Source organism: Cololabis saira, chromosome 21 (genome assembly GCF_033807715.1).
Source record: "Cololabis saira isolate AMF1-May2022 chromosome 21, fColSai1.1, whole genome shotgun sequence".
NCBI lineage: Eukaryota > Metazoa > Chordata > Actinopteri > Beloniformes > Belonidae > Cololabis > Cololabis saira.
Genome location: NC_084607.1, coordinates 19,265,224 through 19,292,251, shown reverse-complemented (window position 1 = coordinate 19,292,251; position 27,028 = coordinate 19,265,224). Strand labels below are relative to the sequence as shown.

Sequence of the window (27,028 nt, the reverse complement as noted above, 5' to 3'; positions counted from 1 at the left end):
TCCTGACGGTCCTGACGGCTGCTGCTGCTGCTGCTGCTGGGCGGCGGGGGACACGACCATCAACACTCTCCAGCGGCTCCTCGAAGGGCTCGGATGAAAGAAAAAGCAGCAAAGGACACGGGGGAGAACTGCGCGGACAAGGAAAAAGCAAACTATCCCACCGCGGCATCTGGAAAAACATCGAAGGAGAAGGAGACTGTCCTCCCAACCCGCCCTGGCCGTCGTTTCCAGCACTTGGTGCCATCCCTTGTGCACCCCCCCTTGGAGCACCCATAGGAGCCCCCCACCCTTCACCCCCACCCTCACGGCTGACTGGCGTTGCCATTAAGCGATGCGCCTTGGATTTGGGTAGGAATCACCCATGCGCTTTTGGATGCGCAGCACAAACCCATTGGTCCTTATTTTTCTTCAGTTCGGGCTATGGATCCGGGTGTTTACACTTTTGACGGGGTTCCAGTGTTATGATAACACGCAAATGATTCATTCTGGGACAACACGCACGGCTGTCATTCCTTAGATAAGTCTTTACATTAACAACCGGCTGTCACACACGCTGGGTTTGGAGCTTATATGTTTGATTTTTTCTCAAGCTTAAAAATAATCCTGACAATGGTCTACTAACAGACCGCTTCTGTAGTGTTTTTTTTTTACTTCGTTTTTATCGAAGAAAAAAAAAGTGATAATTTGACAAGGAGTCTTCTTGACACCACAAAAGCCTTTTTTGAGACTATACGGACTTGAGAAGTTTCAGCCGCAAAGGAAACGTGGAGCGAGCCGGAGACATCGCGGCCATAACCACAACATTCTCCCTCTTCAGGTAAGCCTGGAGCGATCCTCCCTTTGCGTGTCAACTCTGCACATTGCGTTCATTGTCATCCACCATCGTGCGTGCGTGCGCTCCTCTGCGATGTGAGGAGCCGCGCGAGTTCAAACAGGACACTGACCTATTTCCCGAGCGTCTCCAGCGGTGCAGCCGCCGCTGTCACCGCCGAGGCCGCTGTCGCGGCGGACGAGCCTCACACGACCAGAAAAAGGAAAAAAAAAAAAGGTTTTAAGGTAGTGATGGCCCTTTTCTCCCACCCACAAGTCCATATTCTCCTTTCAACTCGCATCTCACTCAGGGGCGCCACCAGGGGGTGGCCTGGGGTGGCCACGGCCCCCCCTACAAATTTGCTGGTCACCCCACTGGCCTCATTAAAAAAAAAAAAAAAAACACTTTCCGGTCACATAAATTCTATCGTCAGTTATGCGTTTCATCCCAAATCATTTGGGCAAAATGAATATCAGTAGGCATTTCTTTAAGTATTTCTGAGCCTAATAATAATATATATATATATATATATATATATATATATATATATATATATATATATATATATATATATATATATATATATATATACAAAATCTTTTTTAATAAATTATATATATATATATATACAATTTTTTTAAATAATTTTATATATATATATATATATATATATATATATATATATATATATATATATATATATGACATATTAAAATATATATGATGTATATTATATATTAAAAATGCATATATATGCCTTAGGTTTTTTTACCAACATGGTATTAAATATTAATATATATGCAGACAAGTTAGAAAGTAAAAAAAAAAAAAACGGTATAATAAAGTCCTGTAATGATGGCTTTTAGTTTTGGTGTCCACCCCATGAATTTAAATTTAAGTCTGGCCACCCCTATGAAAACTTCTTGGAGGCGCCCCTGATCTCACTCCTTGGAGCCTGAATTATGGTTCCGCGTTAAATCGACGCAGAGCCTACGCCGTACGGTGCGCGTCGCCGCGTACCTTACGCCGTAGGCTCTGCGTTGGTGTAACGCGGAACCATAAATCAGCCTTTAACCCTGACTGACATTTTTAGAGCAGTGTCACAAATCCTGCCCCAAATAGAGACGCACACCAGCTCTTGCCAGCTGTTGTGCAAGATACAGACGTGCACTGAGCCCTCTCTCATGTTTGTCAATGCACCTGATAAAGAGTTCAACGGCTGAAGAGTGATGGCCAATTAAACCAGTCATGTGTCGGTAAACAAAGAAGCTGGGTCTGGTGAAACCTCCGCTGCCGCTCATTTACAGAGTGACATTATTCTTATATTTGCACTTAAAACAGCGTAGCCGTTTAAACATGATGGGATTTAATGTCAGTGTTTGATCTCTGCTCCACATTTGTGCATAATAACCGTATTCAAGCACGTTTCATGTGATGATTAGGACTTACTGGTGGCGTCTTTATCCGTTTTGTTCAGCCCAGTTCTATGTTGCATGAGGCCAAACATGTAGTATGGGAGGCAAGGATGAGCGCGGGCAGGGAGGCCTAGATAAAGAGCTATTTTCCTCCAATTAAGCAATTCCACTGTCTCTCAGCCTAATTGTGGGCACACTGGGATTTGGTTTGTGATGGACCCTCTCCCCATTGGTGGCCTCCCATGGGCCCATTGTTACAGAAGATGCCAGGGGAGAGAGCCAGCCCTGCCAAGGCAGACCTAACAAGGCCTGTGCTGGAGGGAAATAAGCCCTGATCATTAAAAGCATTGTGCTGCAAAGCAGATCGAGGTACACTCAAGGGTGTCAGTTTTACTTTGGATCAGATAAAGATGATTGTGTATTTCTAAGGTGTTTGGAAAGTATGTTGATGTACGAAATGAGTAAGTGCAATAAACTGTCATACAGATAGCATGTGAGGCTTTGGGGGGTCTGGCCATTGGCCCACTGGAAGCCTCTCAAATCATGTGGTGAAGACGAGCAAAAGAGGCCACACGCAGGCTTTCTGTGGGGGGTGAATTTGATTCCGTCTTGCGGACACCTCTTCCATGCCTCTGCTATTTAATCCATGAACCTTCTCTGGACTGTGAACACAGGTGCTCCACACATCCACAGCCTGCTCCGTGCATTGTTTATCCAGTCAGCTGATTATCGGTTCAGCTCCAGGTCAAGCATATAGGAGAAAGTCTGGAGTGAAACAGAGGAGCGTCTCTCACCGCAGACGCTGGTTATTCAGTCGGCATCTTTCAACCCTCAGCTTTTAGCGAAAGTAGGCAGAAAAAAGAAAAAGCTCTCATCTGCAACGATAAGCCAGATGTCCGCTGGGTTCCAGCTGTGTTCCCTGTGGTGGCATTCCACGCTCACAGGATGTGTGTGTGCATGTGCCAGCAGCCGTTTCTTAAAATTATATATTTTTTTATGCTGTATATTTTTTCACTCTCACTAGACACTTGGCCGTATGTGGTACTTGGACAGCTGCTTGCTTGCAGGAACAGCCCGTACAAAGTTTTAGTCAAAGTTACATGTCTTTGTCCCAACTGAAACTAATGATCCAATGGATGAAGGCTTTCCACCATGCCTGCCCCTGAAATCAAATCAATTTTCCATGTGTCTTGAGATTTCTCCCCACACTGCAACTAGGTGACATCATTCAGCTGAGGTCTGAACGTGTGAGGGAAAGGCAGCTGTTATATGGTGGAAAAAGTGGACCCTAATGGCATATTCCTGCGTCAGAGAGCAACCAAGAGGTATGCCGTGGAGGGATGGTGGGAACCCACAGTGCACTTGTGTCTAATATCTTAAACCAGGCTCATAAATGTGTATCACTTATGTTACAAACAGTTTCAGTTGCCTTTTTTTATTTTATGCAAAGTTCTGCACAATTTTAATCTAAAATTCAAGGTGACAGCTTGTATGTGTGGCCACAAAGTGGGAAAAAAATGAAGCTAAACACTGTGGAAGATCACGCACAGTAAGTGAGATGTCAAGTTGCACAGACTTGTAGAGGCCGTTTGAGTGTGTGAATTAATAACTCGTTGGGGTGCCATAGCAGCTGTGGATTACGGTCAAGCTCAGAGGCAACCCAGCAGCAGGGGAGGGAGGATTATAGTGGCCAGTGAATGAGGCAACATGCTGTGAAAACAAGGCACCTGATACACGCTTGCATTAATCTTCACATGGATATGTGTTGCCTTGTTTTAGATTAGGGGTGTTACTCCCTGCCTTTCGCCCGAAGACAGCTGGGATGGGCTCCAGCTGATCCCGAGACCCTGAATAGGAAGAAGTGGGCAAGGCTGATGGATGGATGACAGATCAGTCATCGCCAGTGAGGTTGACAGCTTTGTGAGTCAAAGGATGCTCAGACGATGAAATGCAGCCGCCCATGGTTGGGTATTCGTTGTTTCTTTGATGGAGTTCACATGAACAGTTTGCCTGTTTTAATAAATCAAATATTAAACCATAATACCAACAAAATACTATAACTCAAGCATTTACAGGTAATTTATTTGAGATTAGTGACAAACTCATAAATATTTTCCACTTGCATACCTCTCTGCTGTGCAAGTGAGACGCTCATATACCACAAGGCTGACAAGTTTAATATGACTCGACTAATATTCAGATGAAACGGAGCTGATTCAGTCAATTAACTCAAGTATTACAGACAAATTAGTGTCAAGAGCTTTACTTTTTTTCCTTCCACAAAGCTTTCATCGCTAATCAATTCCATGTGGCAGTGCAGAGATGGTCATAATTTAGAACGCTGCATAGTTATGCCTTTGTGGGGTGATGATCAGATTCGTGGACCCATGTATTGAGAGTAGACGGAGCAGATACCGAGCTTGACTCATGCTAACTTGCAAACCTAAAGACACCAGCGCATACCACTTTGTTCCCTGGCTGGCGTGGCTCACACACCGTGCATTTTTCTCCAGTTAAACTGTAACCACTAATCACCTCACAGCCTCGCTGTTTCCTCCTGGAGCAGACCACTCCTGGGTCCCCAGGGTGGGTGCATAACGGGAACACAGGGTCTACCCCTTTTTCTTTAAATCGCCTCTGCGAGACGTCCCAAAATGAGTGCAGGGACTTTGCCCTGGCTTGGTGAAGATTAGGAGTCAGTTCCTCTGCTGCAAGTCTGCAGGGTTGCATTTCCAAAATAAACACAGACAACACTGTGCTTCACTCCAGCTACCCCGCCCTACCTCCTCTCTCTTTCTCTTTAGAGCGCCTTCTGCACTCCATGCTCGGTATTTCTATCATGAGAGAATTTCGTTTGTGAATTTCTTTAGACAATATGCAGACCATGTCTGGGGCAAGGCACCAATAATGAGGAAGGTTCAAGAAAGAGTAAAGGAGCAAAGCTAAGAAATGAAAGTAAGGGTAAAAAGCACGTTTTTGATTAGTTTCCATCACCGGACTTGATGTTTAACTGATTGTAGAGGTAGATCTGGTTTGAATCTTCTACATATCTTGCAGTTCAGGGAGCAGTGAGTTTTACAGTAAAACACTCACACAATTGCAGTTTAAGTGGAGCCACAGCTGGTTTGTATTATTATTTTCTTGCTTGGGTAACGCACTGGATTCTCTAGTATACCCTCAACAGCACCACAGCAGTTCAGCATGACTGAGGTATGTGTGGGTGTTTGCCTGTTTGAAAGGAATAGAAAGGGAGGAGTCGAATAAGAAGGGCTCTGTCAGTAATCACGGGTGAGGAGAAACTTGCTGGGAACAGAGAGACGAGGAGTGGGATTGAAGGTTGGCTTTTTCTGCTGAAAAGGGGATGAGGGAGAGATGGGTGAGGCCTTTCTGAGATTCAAATGAGGCTCTCAAGTCTGGGCCTGGCTCTCTGTCTGGGCATATCCAGTCCTGTTAGCTAGCTTCCAGACTTTGCCCCCTTCACCCTCCTTCTCTCCTCTTTCCCTTCATCCTCGGCTCCCTGGGACTCCTCGTGTTTAACTACCCTCTTTCCTTCTGTCACTCCGTTGCATTTTTCTCTTCCTTCGCCAGTGCTTTGCAAGTGACATGTACATTATACATGACATATTCCATCTTCTAAATGCAGTAAAAGAGAGAGGAAAGGGGGAACAAAGTTTAGACTGTGAGCGTTTACTTTAAATGTAGCGTTTTGGAAATGTTGCCAACACTAATTGAATTCATATGTTCCAAGATTTTGTTTTTTATTTAATGCAGAAGAGCCTTGTGTAATTTGATTTTTGCATTTTGAGACTTGTTCAGACCTAATAAATTGTCTTTTTTTTTTATCTGATCCTGAAATTAAATGGAGTTTACCTGTTATTATTTTATGCCTGTGTCCTTTTTCCTTTGGTTTGGTCAAGTCTCTATAAATGGCAGTAAAACAGAATTATTCAATATTTGAGTCCAAATGCCAGTCTCGCTTCAGGACAGATGAGCATGTAAGCGCTCGACCTTTAACACCAATTAAGAATATCTCTCTGGCTAACTGCTAACTTTTTCTGATTTTGTCATTTTTATTGTATGTTTTCATTTGCCCACAGTGGAATTATTAACTCTTGATGTTTAGCAAGTTTCACTCGAAGATAAAAGCAATCAAATCCAGATCCTTGTGATGCTGGTTTCAAACAGATTGCACGATCTGGATGCATCAACAAATTTAAATCAGGAGTTTGCAGCGTTATTCTCAACTCTGTCTTCTGCCATTTCAGCCATCCTCCATCTGTCCCGTTGCATCTGCCTCTCCACTCTCTTTAGCTGTTTCTCTCTCGGATGGAGGCGCAAAAGATGAAAGCTGCAGGGTGGAGAGGGACAAAGACAAAAGGACACAAAGAGAAGAGAGTCATATTGACCTTGTCCTTTTGCCAGCCGTGGTGGGAGGGGATGTGGGATGGAGGGTTACTCAGAGAAATGAGGCGCGCCATGTGAGGAGAGAGAACACTGAGCTGCCGTTAAGTTGGCACAGCGACTTTAGGAAAAGACAGCGCAAGCTTTGTGTGTACATGCATGTGTGGTAGAAGGGCTGAAATAGAAGTACAACAGACAATATAGGGGGCACACCCATATTTAAAGCCACAAGAGCTCCAGCTACTCAGCAAACCCCATAAAACTCATGAAAACACACATCACATCTATTCATCTACTAAGCGCTCTCTCTCCCTGTTTTGTATTTCTCCCTCTTCCTTTTTTTCGCTTTTTAATATGCTTTGGATCGGGAGCCTGAATCCCGGCCGCTTCCTCATATTTCTACATATTCACTGGCTCCCGTGTTGAAAAATGCACACAGTCCAAATCCCATCTGGCTCTGTGTCACATAATCTTCTTGACAGATAGGGAGTGGTCATTCTTATGTGTAGGTGATAAAGTGGAGAAGTCATGACACGGGCAAGGTAAGCTTCCCCATGCCAGTGTCCCGGAGGCTGTGTTGCATAAAGTCGTTGTCCGGATCACGTTACTGTCGCTATTGAGAGAGAAAACCTGCTTTCCAAAGATTTTGCTATTCACCGCTGCCTTATGGAGCTGCAGGCACATGAAAGTGGCTTGGGTTGGCGTGTAAATGTGAAAGGGGTTTGTTTCTCATGCGTGTGGTGCCATAATATCCCCGTCCAGGAAATGACTGTGAGACAGAGGCACCCCTCCCAAAGCTGGAGCGGTACCACAGTATTCTGAACTGGTCTGAACGCCACAGCACACTGCCAGCGCGCTGCTCACTGGTGTATATGTCTGTACATGTGCAGTCTCCAGGGCTGGTTGCAGTCGGCGTGCCGATGAGTTACTGCACTGCATAGGGCTTTCTTTCAAATTCATGTAGTTCAGTTTTGTTCAGTTTATTTGTAAAGCTCGATTCAGAACAAAAGTTATCCTTTGGCACTTTAAAGAGAAAGTAAAGATGTCCAATTAAATTCAGTAAAAATATAAATGCAGCCCCCCCATCCTATGCAGAGGGTGACCGTGATATGAAAAAAAACCCAAAGCTTTTTAATAGGAAGAGACCTTCAACAGAACCACACCATGCAGCCTGGTGTTCACTATGTGGTAAGTCCAGGAGCTGAGTAAAGAGACCCGATGCCACTTGCTCCCCGCTAAACTGTTGTTGGAAGGACGGAAGTGGCGAAACACAGCTCCGCAAATGACTACTAGGAGCTGGCTCCAAAAGTGAGACAGTCTTCGTGGATGCCCATGTTATGTCCCAGCTTTGCAGCAGAAATCACAGCCTGGTACAGAAAAATGGTTTTGGGCACCATAGCTAGATCAGCATAAAGCCACAAATGTATGTATGATTAAGGGTGTGTTTTTTTTTTAGCTCTACGTTGTAGTCTGTGGTGTTAATGGCGACCTGTCATCACTTTGGTTAGTTAGTGTTTTCGGTGACCTATCTGATCTGATCTCTGACATCTGATCTCTGAAATAACAGCTAACAGAGCATAACCACTCCAAAGCCAAACTCTAAGTGGCTGTTTTGCTACACAGCTGCTTCCCATCAAACTTCACAACATTTCCCTCTCTCAGCTCGGCTGGTCAATCTAGTGCTAATGCTGGTGCTAGAGCCATTTCCAAACTAGTTCTGCTTAGTATTTCTTGCATCTGACCCACCAAGGCTTTGGGGCCAGTGTAGCACCGGTTTTCTTGGCTGCAAGTTGGTGCTTTCCTCGCAGCTGGAGGTCAAAAAGCTAAAAAACTGGTGCTAAGTCTGGCACCAACACTGAACCAGCACTGGAGCCGCTGTGCCTGAAAAGCCCTTCAGGTGACCGCAGAGCAACCTGGAATGGTCTGGTGGCAAAGGAGGCGCGATTCTTCAGACAAGCCACCTAGTCACACCTCAGGTAACCTTCTCCTTGCAGCCAGGGCCGTAAAGCTGCGGCAGCTCCGGTGGAGCTCTGGCAGTCCTTGTTTCAGCTCTGGTAGTCTTTTTTCATCTCAAATGAGGACGGATGGACAAATTGCATGAGAATTACTAATAAGACACATTAGTTACCATCTCAGATTCGAGTGAGCAAACCTCAGCTAAAGTTGGGTCTGGCGGAGTGAGTTGCTGACAAGATGCCGTCTTGCATTTTCCTGAAAACTGGCTTTGTTGACGCTTTATTCACTGAAAGATATTTGTGAGTGATACGCCTTTTCCTTCTGTGTACTTAACATTTTTCTTTTTTTTTTGAGTCAAAAGTGTTTATTCAACTGCTTAAATCCTAATGAGGGTGTTGCATGTGTGTGTGGATGTGTGTGTGTTTGTGGTGTGTTTGAATGAACCTGGTATTTTAAAGATTTAGGCAGGTGCCTCTGCTTTGCATTCCAGCTCTGACCTTGTGCTCATTTCTTCTTTTTTCTTTTTTTTTCCGCAGCCTTTAGGGGAGGTCTGTTTCTACAAATTTTGCAAAGCTTGGGTGAATGGGTTTAGTATGTGTGTGCGCGTGTGTGTGTGTTTGTGCCTCTGTATGCCATGTGTTTGTGTAGCACATCAGCACGAAACCATTTCAAAGCAACAACTTTTTAAACCCCTGAAACAGCTTTAATGTTGTGCCCCCCCTTGTTTAAGTGCATTGCGTTTATTATGGTTACTCTTGTGCATCCATTGATCTTGTACGTCCATTTTTATTACACACAGCGGTGTGTGTTATCTGTCCTACAGCACTGGGGAAGTATGAAGAAAATGAAGTTTTTGTTTGGAGAACTCCAGATTTCCAGAGCAAACAGAGTTAGAAATACCACCTCCACAAATATGACTTGACTTTCGTACCACGATAATGCTAATGTTGCTGTGAGTCAGCTGGAATGGCAGCATTTATCGTGGGAGTTGCAAAGAGCCCTCACTTCCGAAACACAAGTCCAGCAATTCCAGCAAAACAGACACAGCTGGTTAGTGGGCTGTTTAGAGGGATGGGAGCTGGGATGTTGTGCTGCTCTAATCGTTCACATTTTTGTCACCGCGGCCCTCCAAGCACTTTACCGCATTCAAACAATACAAGATCCAAAGACCTAAAGTTTCATGTTGAATAAGTGCAGAGAAGAACTTTAGTCATAGTACTTCACACAACCTAAGACCAAGTTTTCCTCCTTTTCTCTTTGGCTTTGATTTCTTTTCTTTCGTCTCCCCACCTCCCTTCTTTTCTCTCCTGTTGCTTTCCTACCGAGCGTTGTGTGTTGACGCCCCAGCTTCGTTGATGAGCCAACTCCAGACCCTGGGATTGCACGCAGAAGTCAGAGGTTTGCATCACCGCCTGTGAGGGGAGAGGCCACAGGAATGGACTGGAAAGTGAGAAGATAGGGGGCAGAAAGGAGAGGGGAGTAGAGGAAGATGTGAGGGGAGTAGAGGAAGGAGAGGAGAGGGAAGAGGAGGACGTGATGACAGGCAATGAGAATTCAGTTTTAGAAAGTGAAGAGGAAGTCAAGAGGGAACAGAGGTGAAGCAGGTTTTCGTTTACGTGAAAGTGTGAGAGAGAGAGATAAAAGATGATGAAGTGAAGGTCGGAGTGATAGAGTTAAAACGAGGTTAAAGTATAATACAGGGAAGGGGTGCCATCACCATCCCACACGTCTCGAGTCGAACAGCTCTTTTCTTTTCTTTTCTTTTCTTTTCTTTTCTTTTCTTTTCTTTTCTTTTCTCCTCTTCCCTTCTCTTCTCACGCTTGGTCCTAGGCCTCATGCTGCGTTCATTGGTTCCTGCTGCTCTTCGCCGCACTACAAAACCACGATGTTGTGAAATGCCCCACGTTATTGTAAAATTACTCACCGCTCTTCAAAGCCTCGGGTACCGTCTCAGGAAGTGCTATAAGTATTACTGATGGATAGCTACACAGTTTGAACAGTGATCAAACAGCCAGGGTCCATGTCCTCAGGGGGATTAGCTGTTTACCACTGATTGTTGTTCTGATGCAGTATAGATTAAAAGTCTTATAAATGATCCAAAACCTCATGGAAACCATGTGAGTTGGTGCAAGAAAAACAGACCAGTGACTGAGGATACACATCAAGTTTCCTCGCCTTAGCTGATACAAGATTAAAGATGTCAAATACTTATTAGAAAAAGAAAAACCTTATTAATAATTATTATGTTGGATGATCTTTTTCTTTGTTTGGTTGCAAGACATGAATAACTTTGATATAAGCATCCAGTTCTGCAGGGATGTTAAGAATTTGCACAGATTTGTAAAAACTGGTACCTCCAGCCCACTTGAATGAATTATTTGAGGTAGAATAAGAAACAGCACAGATTCTCGTTGAATTGCAAACAAGCAGACGTATTGATATTTACGAGGTGGTGATTTACCAGCTGCATATTTGCACCTTATGTGCAGTCCAAGCATGTACTGATATTCAGGTCGGATTAAATTTAAGTAGAAAATGTATGTCAGATCAATAATGCGGTAAAAAAAAAAAGAAAACAAAAAAAATTCCTCTGTTGGTGTTGTAAGATTTCACTATTGAGTTTAAGTGCAATCTCACGATGACAAACTAAGTGGAATTGATTGCTTTATGTCAAACTAGAAACACATAAAACTGACAATCTCATTCCAGTACCGCAAGTCTCCAATTAACACGCCCATAAAATGTTGCTTGATTCACTTGATTTGACAGCAAAATCTAATTTTGCTGGCATGTTGGAGCAACATTTTTATTATATTCTGTTATTTGTGTTTTAAAATTACATTTGGCTTTGAGTGACCTTCAGCCCTCAAAATAACATGGTAAAAGCTTTTCCTTTCTAACTATGGTATTTTTTAACCTTTTTTGCTCCATGTTGGAGGAGACAACTAATTTAAAAACATTTAAAATAAAAGCTAGAATATTTCTTCTTGCCCTAGAGATGGTAAAATTGCCACAAACTACCAGGTTGAGATTATAGATAAATAAGCTAGATAGATAAATACTCTATTGATCCTGAAAGAAACTTGGGGACCCAGCAGCACTTACAACAATAAAGAAGCAAAGATATTAAAAATAGGAAAAGATTAAAAAAAAATACAACTCCTAATCCTGCCCTTTCCTTACAAAACATTACCGTGAGGGTGACAAAAGCTCTTTTGGCTGAAAACCTTTGACATTTATCTTGAGGCTTTAAGAAAAGCACACAGATTAACATTCCAAAAGAGTAAAATGCATTTTTCAATTTATTAGCCTTAAAGTTCACAATAAATTATGACACAATAAATTCCTTGTCAAATTCTGGAAAGGATGTTAAACCTTTGACAATTTTTTTTCTCTGTATTTCCAACAACTGCTATTTACTTAATATGATAAATATATCTTTATTATTATTATTATTATTATTATTATTATTATTATTATTATTATTATTATTATTATTATTATTATTATTATTATTATTATTATTTACCTTATTTTGTAAAATATGTTAACTGCTATGAATATATTATATTTAAAATGTCCTTTACAGATTTCCAAATAATCCCTAGCTTTTTTTTATGTATAAAAGATTGAAAGAGTTACAAATTGAAAACAGCAGTAAATCCTCATTTTTAAATCTTGGAGACCTGTATCCTGCATTTTTGATTTTTGCTAACAATTTGCCAAAAAAAAGTTTCCTACGAATACACTTCATGCTTTATTTTATTCTCTTGACTTTGATACATGCATATTAAAAAAAAAAGTATAGTCTAGTATGGCTGTAAAAATAATAATAATCAGTGCTGTAATTTTAAAAACTCCATGCAGTTTGCTGTCAGTCAATGTTGTATTTAAACTTCCTATAAGTCATGAGGTCCAGCTGATCGCTCCAATGTTTTACATCCTAACGCACAGCGTTAATGTTGAACCAGTGTGGTAGTACGGTGAGCATGTGCTCTTCCTTTCTCTTGTCGCGGTCTCCTTTTGACAACAAACCACAAGTGCAACCCGCCCTCCTCGTTTTGTGCCCCCGCCCTCCTGGCACCTTCCCTCCCTCCCTCCCTGCCTCTGCCTGGAATTCCTCTGTGTCTGAGAGCTCTGGCTGGAGGCCATCGGCAGCTCGCTGAGAAGCTTCCTGTTGCACTCTCTCCATACTTCACTCCATCTATCCCTCCTTTTTTTTCTTCCCTTCCTTTCTTAGTCTTACTCTTATCCCTGCAGTGTCCCAGATTGCTCCCTTCCCCTCCTCCTTTGCACCTTTATCTCCTCGCCAGCGCGTATTCCTTGTTGGTTTATGTCTATTCTCTTGTTATAACCCTGAAAGAACAAGGGCGAATTTTGTGAGTTTGTCAAAGCACGTTAATGCACATGTCATTCTCTCTCTGAGTTCCAGCCGGTGTGACTTCGGCACTCAACAAACTGTTTTTCTTCAACAGCTCTTTCTCAGGGGTCCCATGCATGCTGTTATTACATAATCTGGCCTAAGATCCTGTGTGTTTAACTACGGGGTTAAAAAAACGGAAGGGTAGAGGTTTAAATAAACATGGACAAGAAACTTTTCTTTTTTGTAGATCTTAGGTACTCAGTTTTTTTAATAAATAAAGCAAACAGTTTTGATGCAATGATAAAACCGTGGAGGGGTTAAGTATTTTTGGCCAGAGAAGAATGAGATAAGGCAGGAGGAGAGAGAAAAAAACGTAGAGAGAAAACGTGCTGGTGGACGTGAGAGAAAAATTACAGCAAAGAATAGAGGATAAAAGAAAAACAGGGAGAAGAAATGAGAGGCCCAAAGAAGGAGGAGTGGAAACTGAGGTTTCCTGTCTGAGGAGGCGACTGGCTGAGGACGACAGGAGCAAGAAAAAAACTCTCTCAGCTGTGCGTGTGTTTGTGTGCTGCGCGGCCCTTCAGGGGTTGAGTGATGGGGGTGGGCGTTGGCGGGTTGGCTGGGTGTGCGTGGAGGCTGTGGTGCGCGAACAGAGGTGGAGTCACCAGCGCTTATACCTCCAAACGCGTCAGCACAGGAACAAGTCGGAGTGAAAGAGCGGCTTTATTTGGGTTTGTTTTTGTTTCTTGATCCTCTAAACACAAACGCCTTATCTGAATCTGAATTTGAGATATGTCCACCTAACGTAGTCAGAAAAAAACTGCAAGTTGATATTGCTTTACTTTTAACATTTCATTTGCTTTGATCAGCTAAATCCTGCTATCCTTGGAGAATTGTGTGCATGAGCCTGTTTCCTCTTGACCCGAGTTGGAGATGTAGAGCTCTGCTGGCAGAGGTCAGAGGTCAAACCACACCCACTCCACCTGCTGGAGAGAAGGACCAGTGGGGCGGATGAATAAAAGAGTTAAAAAAGCAATGGTGACATATTTACTCAAGAGTTGTAGTTACTAACCCTTTTCCTATTTAATAAGAAAGATAATGCTTTGATGTAGCATTTCTTTTCTGCACTTAGCTGCTTTTATAAACTCTAACCTCTTTGGATTCCGAGGGTCAGCTTGGCTTTTATTCATCCAATATTCATATCTGAATGATTTTGACTGCTAAGTGTAATATCTTGGACTGATTTTTTTATGAGAGCTCATTAAATTTGTTATTCAAGAGCCGTAACCCAGATATGTGCAGAGCGTTGCGACTGAATCGTAACTTTGTCACTGTTTGATAACGTGCAAACATTATATAACAGAAACAGTGTTTGTGAAATGACTGCAGACTGACATTATGTGCAAGGAAAACCATGTTTATTTGGAAGATGGTGCAAAAGGTGTTGGTTGGAAAGTCGTTTCAATAAGCAAGACTGTTTTGATACTTCCTCTTGTGTGTAGACTAAGAAAACAAGCTGTGGTGCCGGGACTCTCTGTGCTTTTCGAGCGCTGCTATCTTAGCTCAGTTGGTCTCTGTTATGTGTGCGCGTGTGTGTGTGTGAAAATGGAGAAGAAAAAAAGAAAAGAGCCCCAGGGAGAGATGGTTTACCTCCTACAGACCACCTCCCAGGGTCACAGCGGGAGGGAGATTAAGTTACAGCCAACCTCACAGGGGGTCGCGCACACACTCTCCCTCGCCCCGTTACTGAAGCCCTCGCTGGAAGCAAACTATTACACAACACAGTCTTACACTCTTAACATTCACATCTTAAAACTGCAGGGATCGTTTGCCTGATGCTCTTTATCGGACCTTATTTGTGCGGCATCGGACAAAAAGGCGAGCTGGGCTGAAACACGATCTTCCCCGTACAGATGGGATCAAGCTAAAGATCAGGCGGTCAGAGAGGGGTCAGAACTGATCCATGTGAGCGTAGTCTCAGAACACAGAGGTGTTGAAACACATAACCTTTCATTGACCTGTGGCGTCCCCCTGCACACGCGACAAACACACACACATACACACACACTTCATCAGTGACTTGGGTGGACAATTTAGGACTCAGGTGGGAAAGATTTACGGGGGGAGGGAGGGTAGGTGATAAGGGTTGGTAAAGAGAGGACACAGACGCACACAGACGTCTCTTTGAGGAATCTTCCTCCTCCACTTCCTCCTCTCCCTCATATATCCTCACTGTGGCCCCCGCGGTCATCCCTCCTTTCCTCCCTCCCACCCGTTCAGCTGCTGTAGTCAGTGTTTACTCTGCGAGGGAGAGAAGAGAGGACCCAGAGAGGGACAATGACGCCTTTCAGAGATGCCATTGACCCCACGGCTGAGCAAGGAAGTCTGCATGGGGGCCAGCCAACACCCCTTCCCCAAACTTCACAGCAACCCGCCACGAAGCTCGATACACAAACACACACATATCACACAGGCATGCACTCACAGGACGTCATACAGCTTCCTCGCCTGGACCGCTCTCTCTCTCTCTCTCTCTCTCTCTCTCCCTCTCTCAGTTGCCCCGTCTCTTTGTCTCACATTTCCCACAAGCCCCTTCTTGGTCAATGCGGCTATGTGGAAGATGTAGTCAAGATCCCGTAAATCCAGTCCAACATCCACACACATTGAGTCATTTCCCAGCCAGTCTCTGTAATATATCCTCCAAGAACTAATTATGAGGGTAGGCGGAGGTGAAATCCAGCAGTGAGCACTGATTCATCTGGAGTTCTCCCGGTCAACTCGACTGGGAATGAGGCGATGGTTAGAGCGACACTATATACTGCTCAGATGTTGCAACACTCTGCAAACTCACACTGGTAATTCCCCAAGACACAACACGTTGAATAGTACAGATACAGCTTCTTACTTGAATGCTTTTTCAGGAGTGGATTGTGTTCAGTAGTAGCTACAGGAAAGCGCTTAACAAACACACTTGTAAACTATCAGTTTACGAGTTAATTTGCATTCCCGAAGTACTGTATTCAGACTCATATTTGTTTTATCGTATGAAATATTATACATATAGGAGTCCAGTTTAACAGCAGGATTTGTAGGGGTTAAGCGGGTTTCTGGTCTACGCCTGAGGGAGAGGGTTTTTGCACATAGAAAGTAGATGATGGATGATTATCTCCTGTTAACTGATCGAAATAGTCCTGATCATTCATCATCCGTCACAGTACAAATTTCCAAAAGCGGATGTGGCTAAAAATACAAAGAGCCGGATTACTGGACAGTTTACGCAGGTGTAACTGAATACACATGCAGATCTAGGATGGTGAAGACCCTGTGTGGTACTTACACACAAAGAGCCCTGTTGTTTGCGTCTTGTTTACAAGCGCAATTAGCAATTTTATCCCAGGGAGCCATAGGTGTTTCAAATCAAAACCAAAAGAGAAACAATCACTGGCTGTTTCTTATTCTATAAAATGAGAAAATGCTTTTTAATGACCGACTTAAAGAGCCTACCTGTTGTTCCCTTAATAACCAAACATCATGTGAGGAACACGAGTGTGCATATGTATAACACAGTGATATCTCATCCACAATAGAATAATGCTGCTCTGTGCACGTACAGTATGATCCTCTGTGTGCATCAGTACGTGTGTGCATTATCATCCTCTTATCTTTGGCTGATTGAGTCTCTAAACCACCCTACCACGGCTCCCAGGCCTCGTGCATGGATGGATGTGCGCCTGCGAGAGGTGGTGGCCATCCCTCGTTATGATGATGAACCTGGTGACCTCCCTCCCCCCCCCCACTCCCCAGACACAAGGCTTTCTCATGTGGCTGCTGGCCAGTCGCTCCTCAAAGCCCGCCATTCACTGCTGAGTGTGGTGTTTATGATCGTGTGTTGGCATTGGAGTAAAGGAAGGGCAGGAGAGATCAGTTTGTGAAATTACAGCTCAATTAATTACTAGCCTTGTTTGTGTGCATATGTGCATTTGAGTGTGTGTGTGTGTGTGTGTAAATCTGGGTATGTGGAGTTGGAACAGGAATATGGGACACGTTGCTGCTGTGCCGTGTAGATGGACGATGCTTTCTGGATATGTGTTCATGTGGTCCTCGTGAGTACCCTGGTGCACTGTGCTCAAAGGAGAGCTTCGCTTTAAATCAGCAGCTCTGTAGTAGCACCACTGGGATGTGTGAAAAAGGAATAGAAATGTATCATTTATTCACTTTTGTGTAAGAATGTCATATTTTTCTTTCAACATTAAAATCAGGATTCATAAAATTGCAATTTTTTCCTCAATTAATAAGGTTTATCTTATTGTCCAGTGGCTGTGGAAGCCAACACCTGGAGCTGAAAATGGCAGCGAGATGGAGCATCCTGTCCGCAGCCCTCAGGATGAGTCCAGAGGTCAGTGTGTTTAGAGATGGGAGGAGTTAAATGGAGTGGCTACAGCTGGACCTGAAGGCCTGCGGGCTTTGCTGGTGGGTCTCAAAGGTCCACTGAGTCTGAAGCTGCACACGGGGGGTGGGGGGGGTTGGAGATGTGGCATAGTGATGCTGGTGGTTAGGTGGTGGTGGTGTTTTGGGGGGGGTGGGGTTGACGTGACAGGGTGCAAAGGCCAGTGACTCGCCAAGTGGTGGAGGTGAAGCAGGGCGAGTGGAGGGGGCAACCATCTGGATTGGATTGTAGAAATTCCTCAGGAAGAGTGTGTGTGAGTAAAGGTCAGGATGGAAAAAGAGGAAGGGGGGCCACTGAGCCCTCACCGTGTGTACGGGTGTTTATTTTTCTTTGGCTTACTCAGTGTTTCGGCTTATGATTGCGGCCGGTTTGCCATTGTTGGAGAGCGGGGTTGTGGAATGTGAGATACTTACTACAGGGTTCATGTGGGGACCCGTGCAGGTGTGAGAACCTGTCCTCCGTTGATTCTCACCTTTTCTCTTGGAATGCAGCGATTCATTGCATGTGTGGTTACAGTGAAGTGCAAAAGTTTGTTGTTTTTTTTTTACTGGAGGGAGACTTTATAGTTGCAGGAAATGAGTCGGAGATGTAATGATCTCCAAAAATTACTGAATTAACCCTTGCAAGGCAGTAAGCTCGGGTCAAAATGACCCAAGCCAGAGCGAAGCCCCTCAGTTCCCCAGAGGGCTTGCTATCCCTTAGCGCCTTGCAAGGGTCAAACATGACATCTTATTTAAACATTTAAGGGGAAAATTGTGTATTATTGTTTCTAAAAAGTAAATATGGAAAGATTTAAGTACCTTAGAGGATTCTTTAGGTCTCAAACAGCTTTAAGCTTTGATGCAAATGCCCTTTGTTCTGACTTTTCAGACCTTTTCCCAACAGTCAGCATCAACAGTTAAGCAGTGCCAAACCACAATTTATAATGCCACTGTACATGAAATTAGTTTTTACTGCACAGACTAATGGGGCTTTCTGTTTGCTTTGTATAGTCCGGCATGGATCAGCACTGGTAGTTATGCATTTTCCACTACAGGGAGTATTCTTGTTGGATCTGCAAGCTTTCTTTGTTATAAAAAGGCATAATTTATTGGGTTATCATGCATATTCTGTGATGATTCTTGTTATAATTCCCTCTTTACTCAGTATGCCGTACTGTCTTCCTCTTTTAGGTTTTCAAGTAAAAGTTTAGGTAGCTTGGAGCATAATTTTAAAACACAGTATACACTGATGTCAGTAACATTTACCTCCTACAATGGGAATCAGAAAAAAAAGCAAGTAATCTGTGACCATACCATGTAATGAAACGTGTCTCCCCTGTTTTCACAGTTGGAAGGACAGTGGGCTGGAGTCATGCTGTCACTGGACGAGCCCCTGGACCTGAAACTCCCTCGGCGGGCCAGCGGGAAGGACAAGGGAACCCGCACTCCTCGTCTTTCACCCCTGTATCCCAGGCGCGTTCGCCAACTCCACATGGCAGACGATGGAACTGCAGTCATAGAACCTGCGTCACCAGCATCTCCACACTCAGGTTGGCAACGAGACGGGCAGACACATCACTGATACACATCTGTGCTTCATTTTCTTAGGCACAAATGAACCTCAGTCAGTGCGGTCACATGCACATCTAAATCAAGCTATTGGCAACAATCTAGCTAAGGATTAAACTGGAGTTTCCAAGAAATCAAAGTATACCTGCGTGAGAAGACGATCGATTATTGAGTGAGGTGCATTCGACTCCGCGATGCTAGGTGGCAACACACGCACTTTTGCATTGGCGTTCTTCCGGTTCCTTCTTTGTTTCTTCTTCTCGTACTGTGTTGATATTCTGAATTTCGCGGTGTCATCACTTCTGGAAGGGGGAGTCCCCCAGTTACTAGCTCAGCTAAGCGTGGGTTGCGTATACATGCAAGAATAACTGGAATTAAAGCTGGGTATCATCACTGACCTCCCGATACGATTCCGATACACTAAGTCCCAAGTCGATACGATTTCCGATACGATTTGATACGATTCGATATCAATATTCTAGTTACAATAACGTGATCCTTCCACGCGCTACATCCGGCCAGAGAAGCCCCACCCTGTCTGGTGAAAAGAAGCTGCCTGCTCACTCCTCAAGTAAGGAGGAGACTTGAGCTCACTGCAGGGCTTCCTGGGGTTGGTAGAGGGAGCAATGCCCAGGACTGACTTAGGTAGGAGCACTGGGTGATGAAATGGGGAAAAAATCGGGATAAAAAAAAATATATATATATATATATTTTTTTTTAGATCGATACTTGGATTTACGTTCCTACACATGTATATCAATAAAATATCGATATTTTTAACCCACCCCTAACTGGAATTAGGACCAAAGTATCTGGCACTCATAGCTCGATCTCTAGAGCTTCAGTTCGGTTCAACTACAGCCCGGCTAAGGTGTATACATGGCTTTTAAAATTTCGATATCAGTCGGATTAAGGCAACAAATCGACTTTCTGTTAGTGCATGTAAATATACTGAGTGCTATGAAGTTCTGTCTGAAAAGAAAACAGAAGACACTATATTAGGTGTGTGTTTCCACAGGTGTGCAGGTGGTGCCTCATGATCGAACAGAGACCCCGACCCCCCCTGCTGTGGACCTCAGCATGTCTCCCTCCTCCCGCCACACCCCCACTTCTCCAGAGATGACCAATGGCAACTATGTCCCCTCAGGGGTGAGTACCTCTCAGCTCAAACATACACACACTTCTGCAGAGTCTCCATGACAGTTCAGCATGCTTGTACCTCTGATTTCCCTTTTCCTTTTTCTTTTTTTCAATCAACCTGCTAGAGGAGTAAATGTTGTCTTCCATTACAGCATGGAGGGGCCACATTTCACTGTGTACTTTATTATTATTATTATTATTATTATTATTATTATTATTGAGCTTTATTTTGAATATGCATATTAAAAAAGAACAATACAAAAAAGTAAAAAAATTAAAGTACAAATATATACTATATATATATATATATATATATATATATATATATACTTATCAGGTCCTACCCCTGAATCTTATACATTTTTCCAAATAGCAAGAGAATCAATGAGCTTACTTATAGAACACAAAAAGCATAATATAAGTCTATATATCAACATGAATATACATCCATTTATCAACATATCTACATATAACTATATATCCATATATATTAACAGAGATATCCCCATACATAAATACTGTATGTATAATATATCTCTATATATCCATATACATATATATATATAACATGTTTATTTCCATAGTATTAATCTATATATCTACACATATTAAATAAATCTATATATATCTACATTTTTATTCACCACTGTATTTTGAGAAAAAAGTTTCTTTATATCTTTTTTTCAGAGACTTTTTTTCAGAGAGTGACTCCGTGTGCTGGGGTCAGCAAATCAGGAGCAAGATTTGGTTGTGTCACACTCACATATGGGAATTGTGTTATGCAAGGGTTGGAAGGCCGCTGCATGCGAGAGAGAGGGGGGTAGCTCTTATCAAACACGTCTTGTGTCCCCCAACAAATACCTCTGTCTATGCACTCAGTGGCCCCCGCTGGCATGATGCACATGTTCCTGTGTGTATGGCTCTGTGTGTGTGTGTGTGTGTGTGTGTGTGTGTGTGTGTGTGTGTGTGTGTGTGTGTGTTCATGTATAATCGGATTTAAGACAAACTACAGCCATGCAGACCTCACGTCGCCTAATTCAATTCCCATGCAATTGAATTGAGACATGCTGGCTGAAGCCATTGAGCTGCCCCATGCTTATGTGTGCGCCCCACTGTGTCTTACACAACCCCCGCCCCTCCCCAGGCCCGCTGCTACACACTTATCCCCCATGGACATAGATGGACCACTATCACTTGCTCTTCCTCTCACAGACTTTCCATACTGCACACTCACATGCTCCCTGCCCTCGCTAATGTCTCACAAAGCCGCTCACATAGCTCTGCACAGAAAAAAACCCGGCTCGGTGAAGGGAATTGGTTTCATTTTATGAAATTGGTTACGTACACATTTCTGACATAGCTGTGCCCTTTTTTCCTCTATTTGTTTTGGCTGCCTGAGTTTCAAATCCTAAATTTATCATTAGATCAAGACTTCTCTCTGTATTCTGCTGGAGCGTATTTCTGCTTGCATGGATGTTTGTATGTCTGGGTTTCGGGGTCGATGCGTTGGCTATTTTAACGCCGGCCGAGGTTCAATGAATCTTACAGCTCTCATGCTGAGCTCAGGGATGCTGGAAAGATTTCCAGCTATTAGAAGAAATATTGTGGATCTCCTCTGTTCTGCACTGACGAGAAGATAGGCTGTTGTCACCTCTGTGTTTGACCCTTTTGCTCTTGTCGTTTTGTTTGTTCATCAGAATTCACACCTCTCACAAGCATTTCAATTCTTTGTGCCAATCGGAGCTGGGTCAGGACTTCACCTGCCGTCCTCTATGTTTATTGGCCAGGCAAGTGACAAGAGAGCCTCTCCTGACCTTTCAGCTGATGAACAACTGGCCTGTCGTTGGAAGAAGGTAAGGCCTGTCCAATATCAGTGAATCTTGCATAAGAGCAAAGCAGATTTGTTAACACTCACGTTTATTTGAAATGCTCCTCCTGTTTTCAGTGCCATCTGCTCTTTGACTCCCTACAAGACCTGGTGGACCATGTCAATGACTTTCATGTCAAACCTGAGAAGGATTCTGGGTATTGTTGCCACTGGGAGGGCTGTGCTCGCAGAGGGCGGGGCTTTAATGCTAGGTGAGAAAACCTTTCTCTTGGGTGCGAGTGGAGAACTCAAGAGGTGAATGTTGAAATTAACTTAATTCCTGGTTTGTTCCTGCAGGTACAAAATGCTCATCCATATTCGGACTCACACTAATGAGAAGCCCCACCGCTGTCCCACCTGCAACAAGAGCTTTTCACGTCTGGAGAACCTCAAGATACACAACCGTTCACACACAGGTAAGTGGGCAGTATCCAGTAGTTCATCACATAGGATGTGCAAGAAAGGGTTTCTCTCATTAAAGGGAAAGTTCGGTTTTTTACAACCTGGACCTTATTTCTGGCATTTTTTATGGTCGTATACTCACCCAGAGGTGTTTGGTGTCATTTGGAGTCCTTCGGAAGATATTAGGAGTTTTTTGCGAGCCGCTTCTCCATATAACGGTAGCGCATGAGGGCACCGCGGGACACAGACGATGCAGCGTCTAAATAACACATGATTGCCACGAAACTCTTCATTTCTTTTATGAATCACTAGATCTGCTTCCAGGACCTGTTGTAACATTGCGGGGCTGTCTGTGTAATAAATAAATCCGTTTGTAAACAAGACCTCTGAACTCATGACGTCATCTCTGTGCGCGCACTCTGTCCTCCGTTCAGTGAGCTCTTCAGCCGTAAACTCTGGCTCAAAACGGTAAGGACGTCCATCATATTCAAAGTCGTCATCCACAACCTCAGAATTTGACAAATATTCAGACATGTTTCAAATAACTAACAGTAGCGAACTCCAGCTGTACACAGAGCTGTGTCTGGGACGCGCGCACAGAGATGACGTCATGAGTTCAGAGGTCTTGTTTACAAACGGATTTATTTATTACACAGACAGCGCCACAATGTTACAACAGGTCCTGGAAGCAGATCTAGTGATTCATAAAAGAAATGAAGAGTTTCGTGGCAATCATGTGTTATTTAGACGCTGCATCGTCTGTGTCCCGCGGTGCCCCCTTCGCTACCGTTATATGGAGAAGCGGCTCGCAAAAAAACTCCTAATATCTTCCGAAGGACTCCAAATGACACCAAACACCTCTGGGTGAGTATACGACCATAAAAAATGCCAGAAATAAGGTCCAGGTTGTAAAAAACCGAACTTTCCCTTTAAAGGTTAAAATGAATTTTTACCTGGATAATCTCTCCTCTACGCAGGTGAAAAGCCCTACATTTGCCCGTATGAGGGTTGCAACAAGCGCTACTCCAACTCCAGTGATCGCTTCAAACATACACGCACACATTATGTGGATAAGCCCTACTACTGCAAGATGGTGGGCTGCTTGAAGCGCTACACAGACCCCAGCTCCCTACGCAAGCACATCAAAGCTCATGGCCACTTTGTGGCGCAGGACCAAGGCTCCACAGGTGGAGTGGGCTCCATGCTGAAGGGGAGTCAGAGTGGAGGATTTGCTAGTGGTGGGGGTAAGGATTCAGAGTTGTCATATGTCAGTGGAGCCCACATTTTAATCCCCGGGGCAGCAGCTGCACTTCTGGGAGGCCATGCTCTGCAGGGCCTGGGCGGTGGCCTGCCGCTGTCCCCCCTCAGTCCTCGACCCCTGGACCTCAGCACACTGGGCAGCCCCAACTCCCCTCCATGTAGTCTGGGAGGCACGTCCATCCTGTCCTTCAACGGCTCCCCTCTGGGCTTGACCAAGTCCCCCTTGCTATCCCCGGGATTCCCATCCTCGGCCCTCGGCATGCCGATGGTGCCGGTTCTGGGGGCTGCGTCTGAGCGCAGGGCCCAGAACCAGCAGGCAAAGAGAGGCAGAGGAGAGGAGGCAGAGAATGACATGACTGGGGGGGCTTTGAACCTCTCCACTGGAGGCTCTCACGATCCTCTGTCTTGGGTGGTCATACCCCCAGGCGCTGTGGTGCTCAAGCCAGCTGTGGTCAACTGACACACACACACACACACACACACACACGCACACGCACACGCACACGCACACACACGCACACGCACACGCACACGCACACACACACATACATTCCAGAAGAGCTCAGGGGGTCGGGACCGGAGGATCGATGCCATGGTGAGGGTTTGGGTGGTCAAGCAACGCGATTGGCTTTCACAAGCAAATCCAGGCAATGCTTTGAGAAGAGACATTGGAAAAAAAAAAAAAGTAATTAACACCACAAGATTTAAGTACACAAGAATTAACTATACAAGACAAGCCTCTTGGATTGTTGGAAAACAAAACGGTGTTGAGGAGCTTGTACGCTCCTGTGTCTCTATCACAAGGCCTCACAACAGATTCCTCTTTGCTTTTTTTTTTCACAAACTTTATCCATTCCTGCTAGTTCTGCGGACAAGGACCATCAAAACAACAGTCGTAGCGCTCTGTGTTCTCACAAAAGTCCTCAGTCATTGTTGAGTATTTATATATGACGTTTTTTGACAGCGTGCCTCCGGCCGAACAGTGAGACGCTTCCAACCCGACCGAAGCGCTCACAGTCAGGCAAATGTGCATGTACCACAAAGACATTTCAGAGATACGGTTATGATCTATTTTTTTTTCACAGGCCACTGTGATGGATGTGATTCAGACAAGCTTGCAGAACCAAAGCAAGTGAACCCAGACCGTCCTGCATTTTGTGCAGAAGACACATCAGATAAACACAGCACTTACTAGTGTCAGCTGGTTCTTGTATAGAAACCTCAAAACTGCTGCTAACCTCTCTTGCTCCTCCAGTGCAACACAAACTGGGAAAGAGCACTTTTTGACAATCTGTCCCCAGTTTGGGGAGAGTGACCAACACAGACCAGCCTAGTTCCACCAGAATGTATGCCAGGTGCAGACTAGGGGCTTTTAGGACACAGAGTGAACTCTTATCTTCTTGGTGTTACATCACCAGGCAATGACCAATCTCACTTCCTCTTTTCATGAGTGAAATCTAAAGCACTGGTGTGTCTGACACCCCCCTCTGGTAGAACACGATAGACGACATCCTTATTGCCACATAACAGAGCTAGCGCTGTTGTGCTCCTGCATTGTCCAGCTGCTTTCCTGTAATTGAATCATCATGGCCAGTTTGTGTATGAAAGGGCCCCTTTAGTGATAAACACTACTGTCTTTTATTTTATTTTATTTTTTATGACTAAATCAATCCAAACCAGCTGTGGTCAAGCTGAGATCCACTTACGTTTGGTCCAACACGAGCTTGTACCTAGAGAAGGGCAACCAGTACTCGAGTTGAGGGGGGATGAGGGGGGATGGCATCTCCCCTGAAATAAAAACGGTCAAAATCATCCCCCCTGTAAAACTTTCCATCCCTTATGTCATTTCATCAATGAATGTGGTTTTACTGCTATTTCAACATTTAGAGTCATCGCCAGAAAAATAACACCAGAAAAATTTGACAATTTTCACCTGTTTCAGGTAAATTTTCACTTGAAATAAGTAAGAAAATCTGCCAGTGGAAGAAGATTTATCTTCTCATTACAAAAAATTCTTGTTCCACTGGCAGATTTTTCTACTTATTTTAAGTGAAAATCTACTTGAAACAGGTGAAAATTGTTATTTTTTCCAGTAATGAGTCTTGTTTTAAGTGTAATGAGATTTTTTTACTAAAATGAGACATTTTAACTAGAAATAAGACAAATATTCTTGTTAAGATTTTGAGTTTTTGCAGTGATCCATTTTACTTATCCGATGAAGGACAGAATCATATTGATAAGTTCAGAAAAGTGTTTTTTATTGTTGTGTTTTGATGTATTTGATGTAAGCCCAGTGGATATTTAAAGCTTACAGAAGGCTGCATTTAACTGCTGCTATGTCGTTCTGCAGTATTTCTGCAGGTGCTTTGGTCAGTGCTATTATTTGTAATATATTATATTATTTGTAATCAGCACAAATTATCTGTCCCCATATGATAAAATCCACCATCCCCCCTGATTTTTTTTTTACAACTCGAGTACTGAGGGCAACTGGGATGTCTTTATTGTGCACACAGAGGGGGGTATATGGCAGTCAGTGTTGCTTACAGCTGGACTGACAAGGAAGCCACACTGTTGCAAACTGCCTCATTTTATTCTGTCCAAAGGGGCAAAAAAAAAAAAAAAAAGAAGCGAAAACTTCTGGGAAACTTCTTCTCATGGTTCGATTAAGCAGTCAACATGCACTTACTACAAACTATACTGTTTTATGAAATGTAACGTTAGAGTCAAGACGGTTTGCTCTCATTCCACTTCTCCGCAGTGTTTTGTTCGGGGGTCATTCCAGGCTTGTGCCGCTCATGTATGTGTGACTTAGTCTGCCATGTCACCACAAGAGAGGAAGAGGAGCAGGAGAGTTTGGTGACAACATTCCGCCGCTAGGTCGAGATCGCTCCTCTCCTGCTCTGCTTATGTGGGATGTTTTCTTTTCTATCACTATTTTAAAGGGGGATTTTGTTCACTTATTGCTGTTTTATTATTTTGTCATTATTTTTGCTCAGACGAGACATTTCTTTGTGATGTTGAAGTTGCTTCTTGTGTTTTGCGACGGCTGCTCGGCAATCAGTTTTTCTGCTGTCAGGTACGAGTCTTTTTTGAGGAGTTGAAGCAAGAGAGCGGAGCAAAGATTTGGGGGATCGTCCAGGGCAGTGGTTGCTGACCTGAGGTCCGGGTGGGTCCGTCTTACGGTCCTTCAATGAGGGGGATGCTCGGTCAGGTTTACAATTATCACATGGATCATGATGCTAGTTTGGGGTTTGATTAAGGCTCATTAGAACACGTTATTTTCTACAAGCTTTCAAAATGAGTCAAGACATACTGTAAAAGTTTTAACCAAACTATTTTCTAAAAAAAGAGAGAAATACCTTTTATTATTTTGTTACGAAAACACTTTTGTGTTTACACTTGCAGCTTTGATA

The 27,028-nt window shown here is 43.8% G+C and overlaps 1 protein-coding gene across 2 annotated transcripts; it reads left to right on the top strand.

The window, feature by feature from the left end:
* The first annotated feature begins 16 nt into the window (after positions 1-16).
* Positions 17-25,539, top strand: glis2b (GLIS family zinc finger 2b). 2 transcript variants are annotated; one of them, XM_061712395.1, is made up of 8 exons: positions 17-817; positions 17,261-17,342; positions 18,723-18,924; positions 19,962-20,092; positions 21,781-21,936; positions 22,029-22,162; positions 22,248-22,366; positions 23,330-25,539. In XM_061712395.1, exons 2-8 carry the CDS (start codon positions 17,292-17,294, stop codon positions 24,070-24,072), a joined length of 1,536 nt encoding a protein of 511 aa, XP_061568379.1. In that variant the 5' UTR covers positions 17-817; positions 17,261-17,291; the 3' UTR covers positions 24,073-25,539. The 2 variants fall into 2 exon arrangements, with proteins under 2 accessions (XP_061568379.1, XP_061568380.1); XM_061712396.1 differs by lacking the exon at positions 17,261-17,342.
* Positions 25,540-27,028: the final 1,489 nt, after the last annotated feature.

Excerpts from the sequence above, each read along its gene's own strand:
- glis2b (XM_061712395.1), top strand. The coding sequence starts at position 17,292 with ATGGCAGCGAGATGGAGCATCCTGTCCGCAGCCCTCAGGATGAGTCCA. Across the intron at positions 17,343-18,722 it reads CCCTCAGGATGAGTCCAGAG|TTGGAAGGACAGTGGGCTGG; the intron begins GTCAGTGTGTTT and ends CTGTTTTCACAG. Across the intron at positions 21,937-22,028 it reads TGGCCTGTCGTTGGAAGAAG|TGCCATCTGCTCTTTGACTC; the intron begins GTAAGGCCTGTC and ends TCCTGTTTTCAG.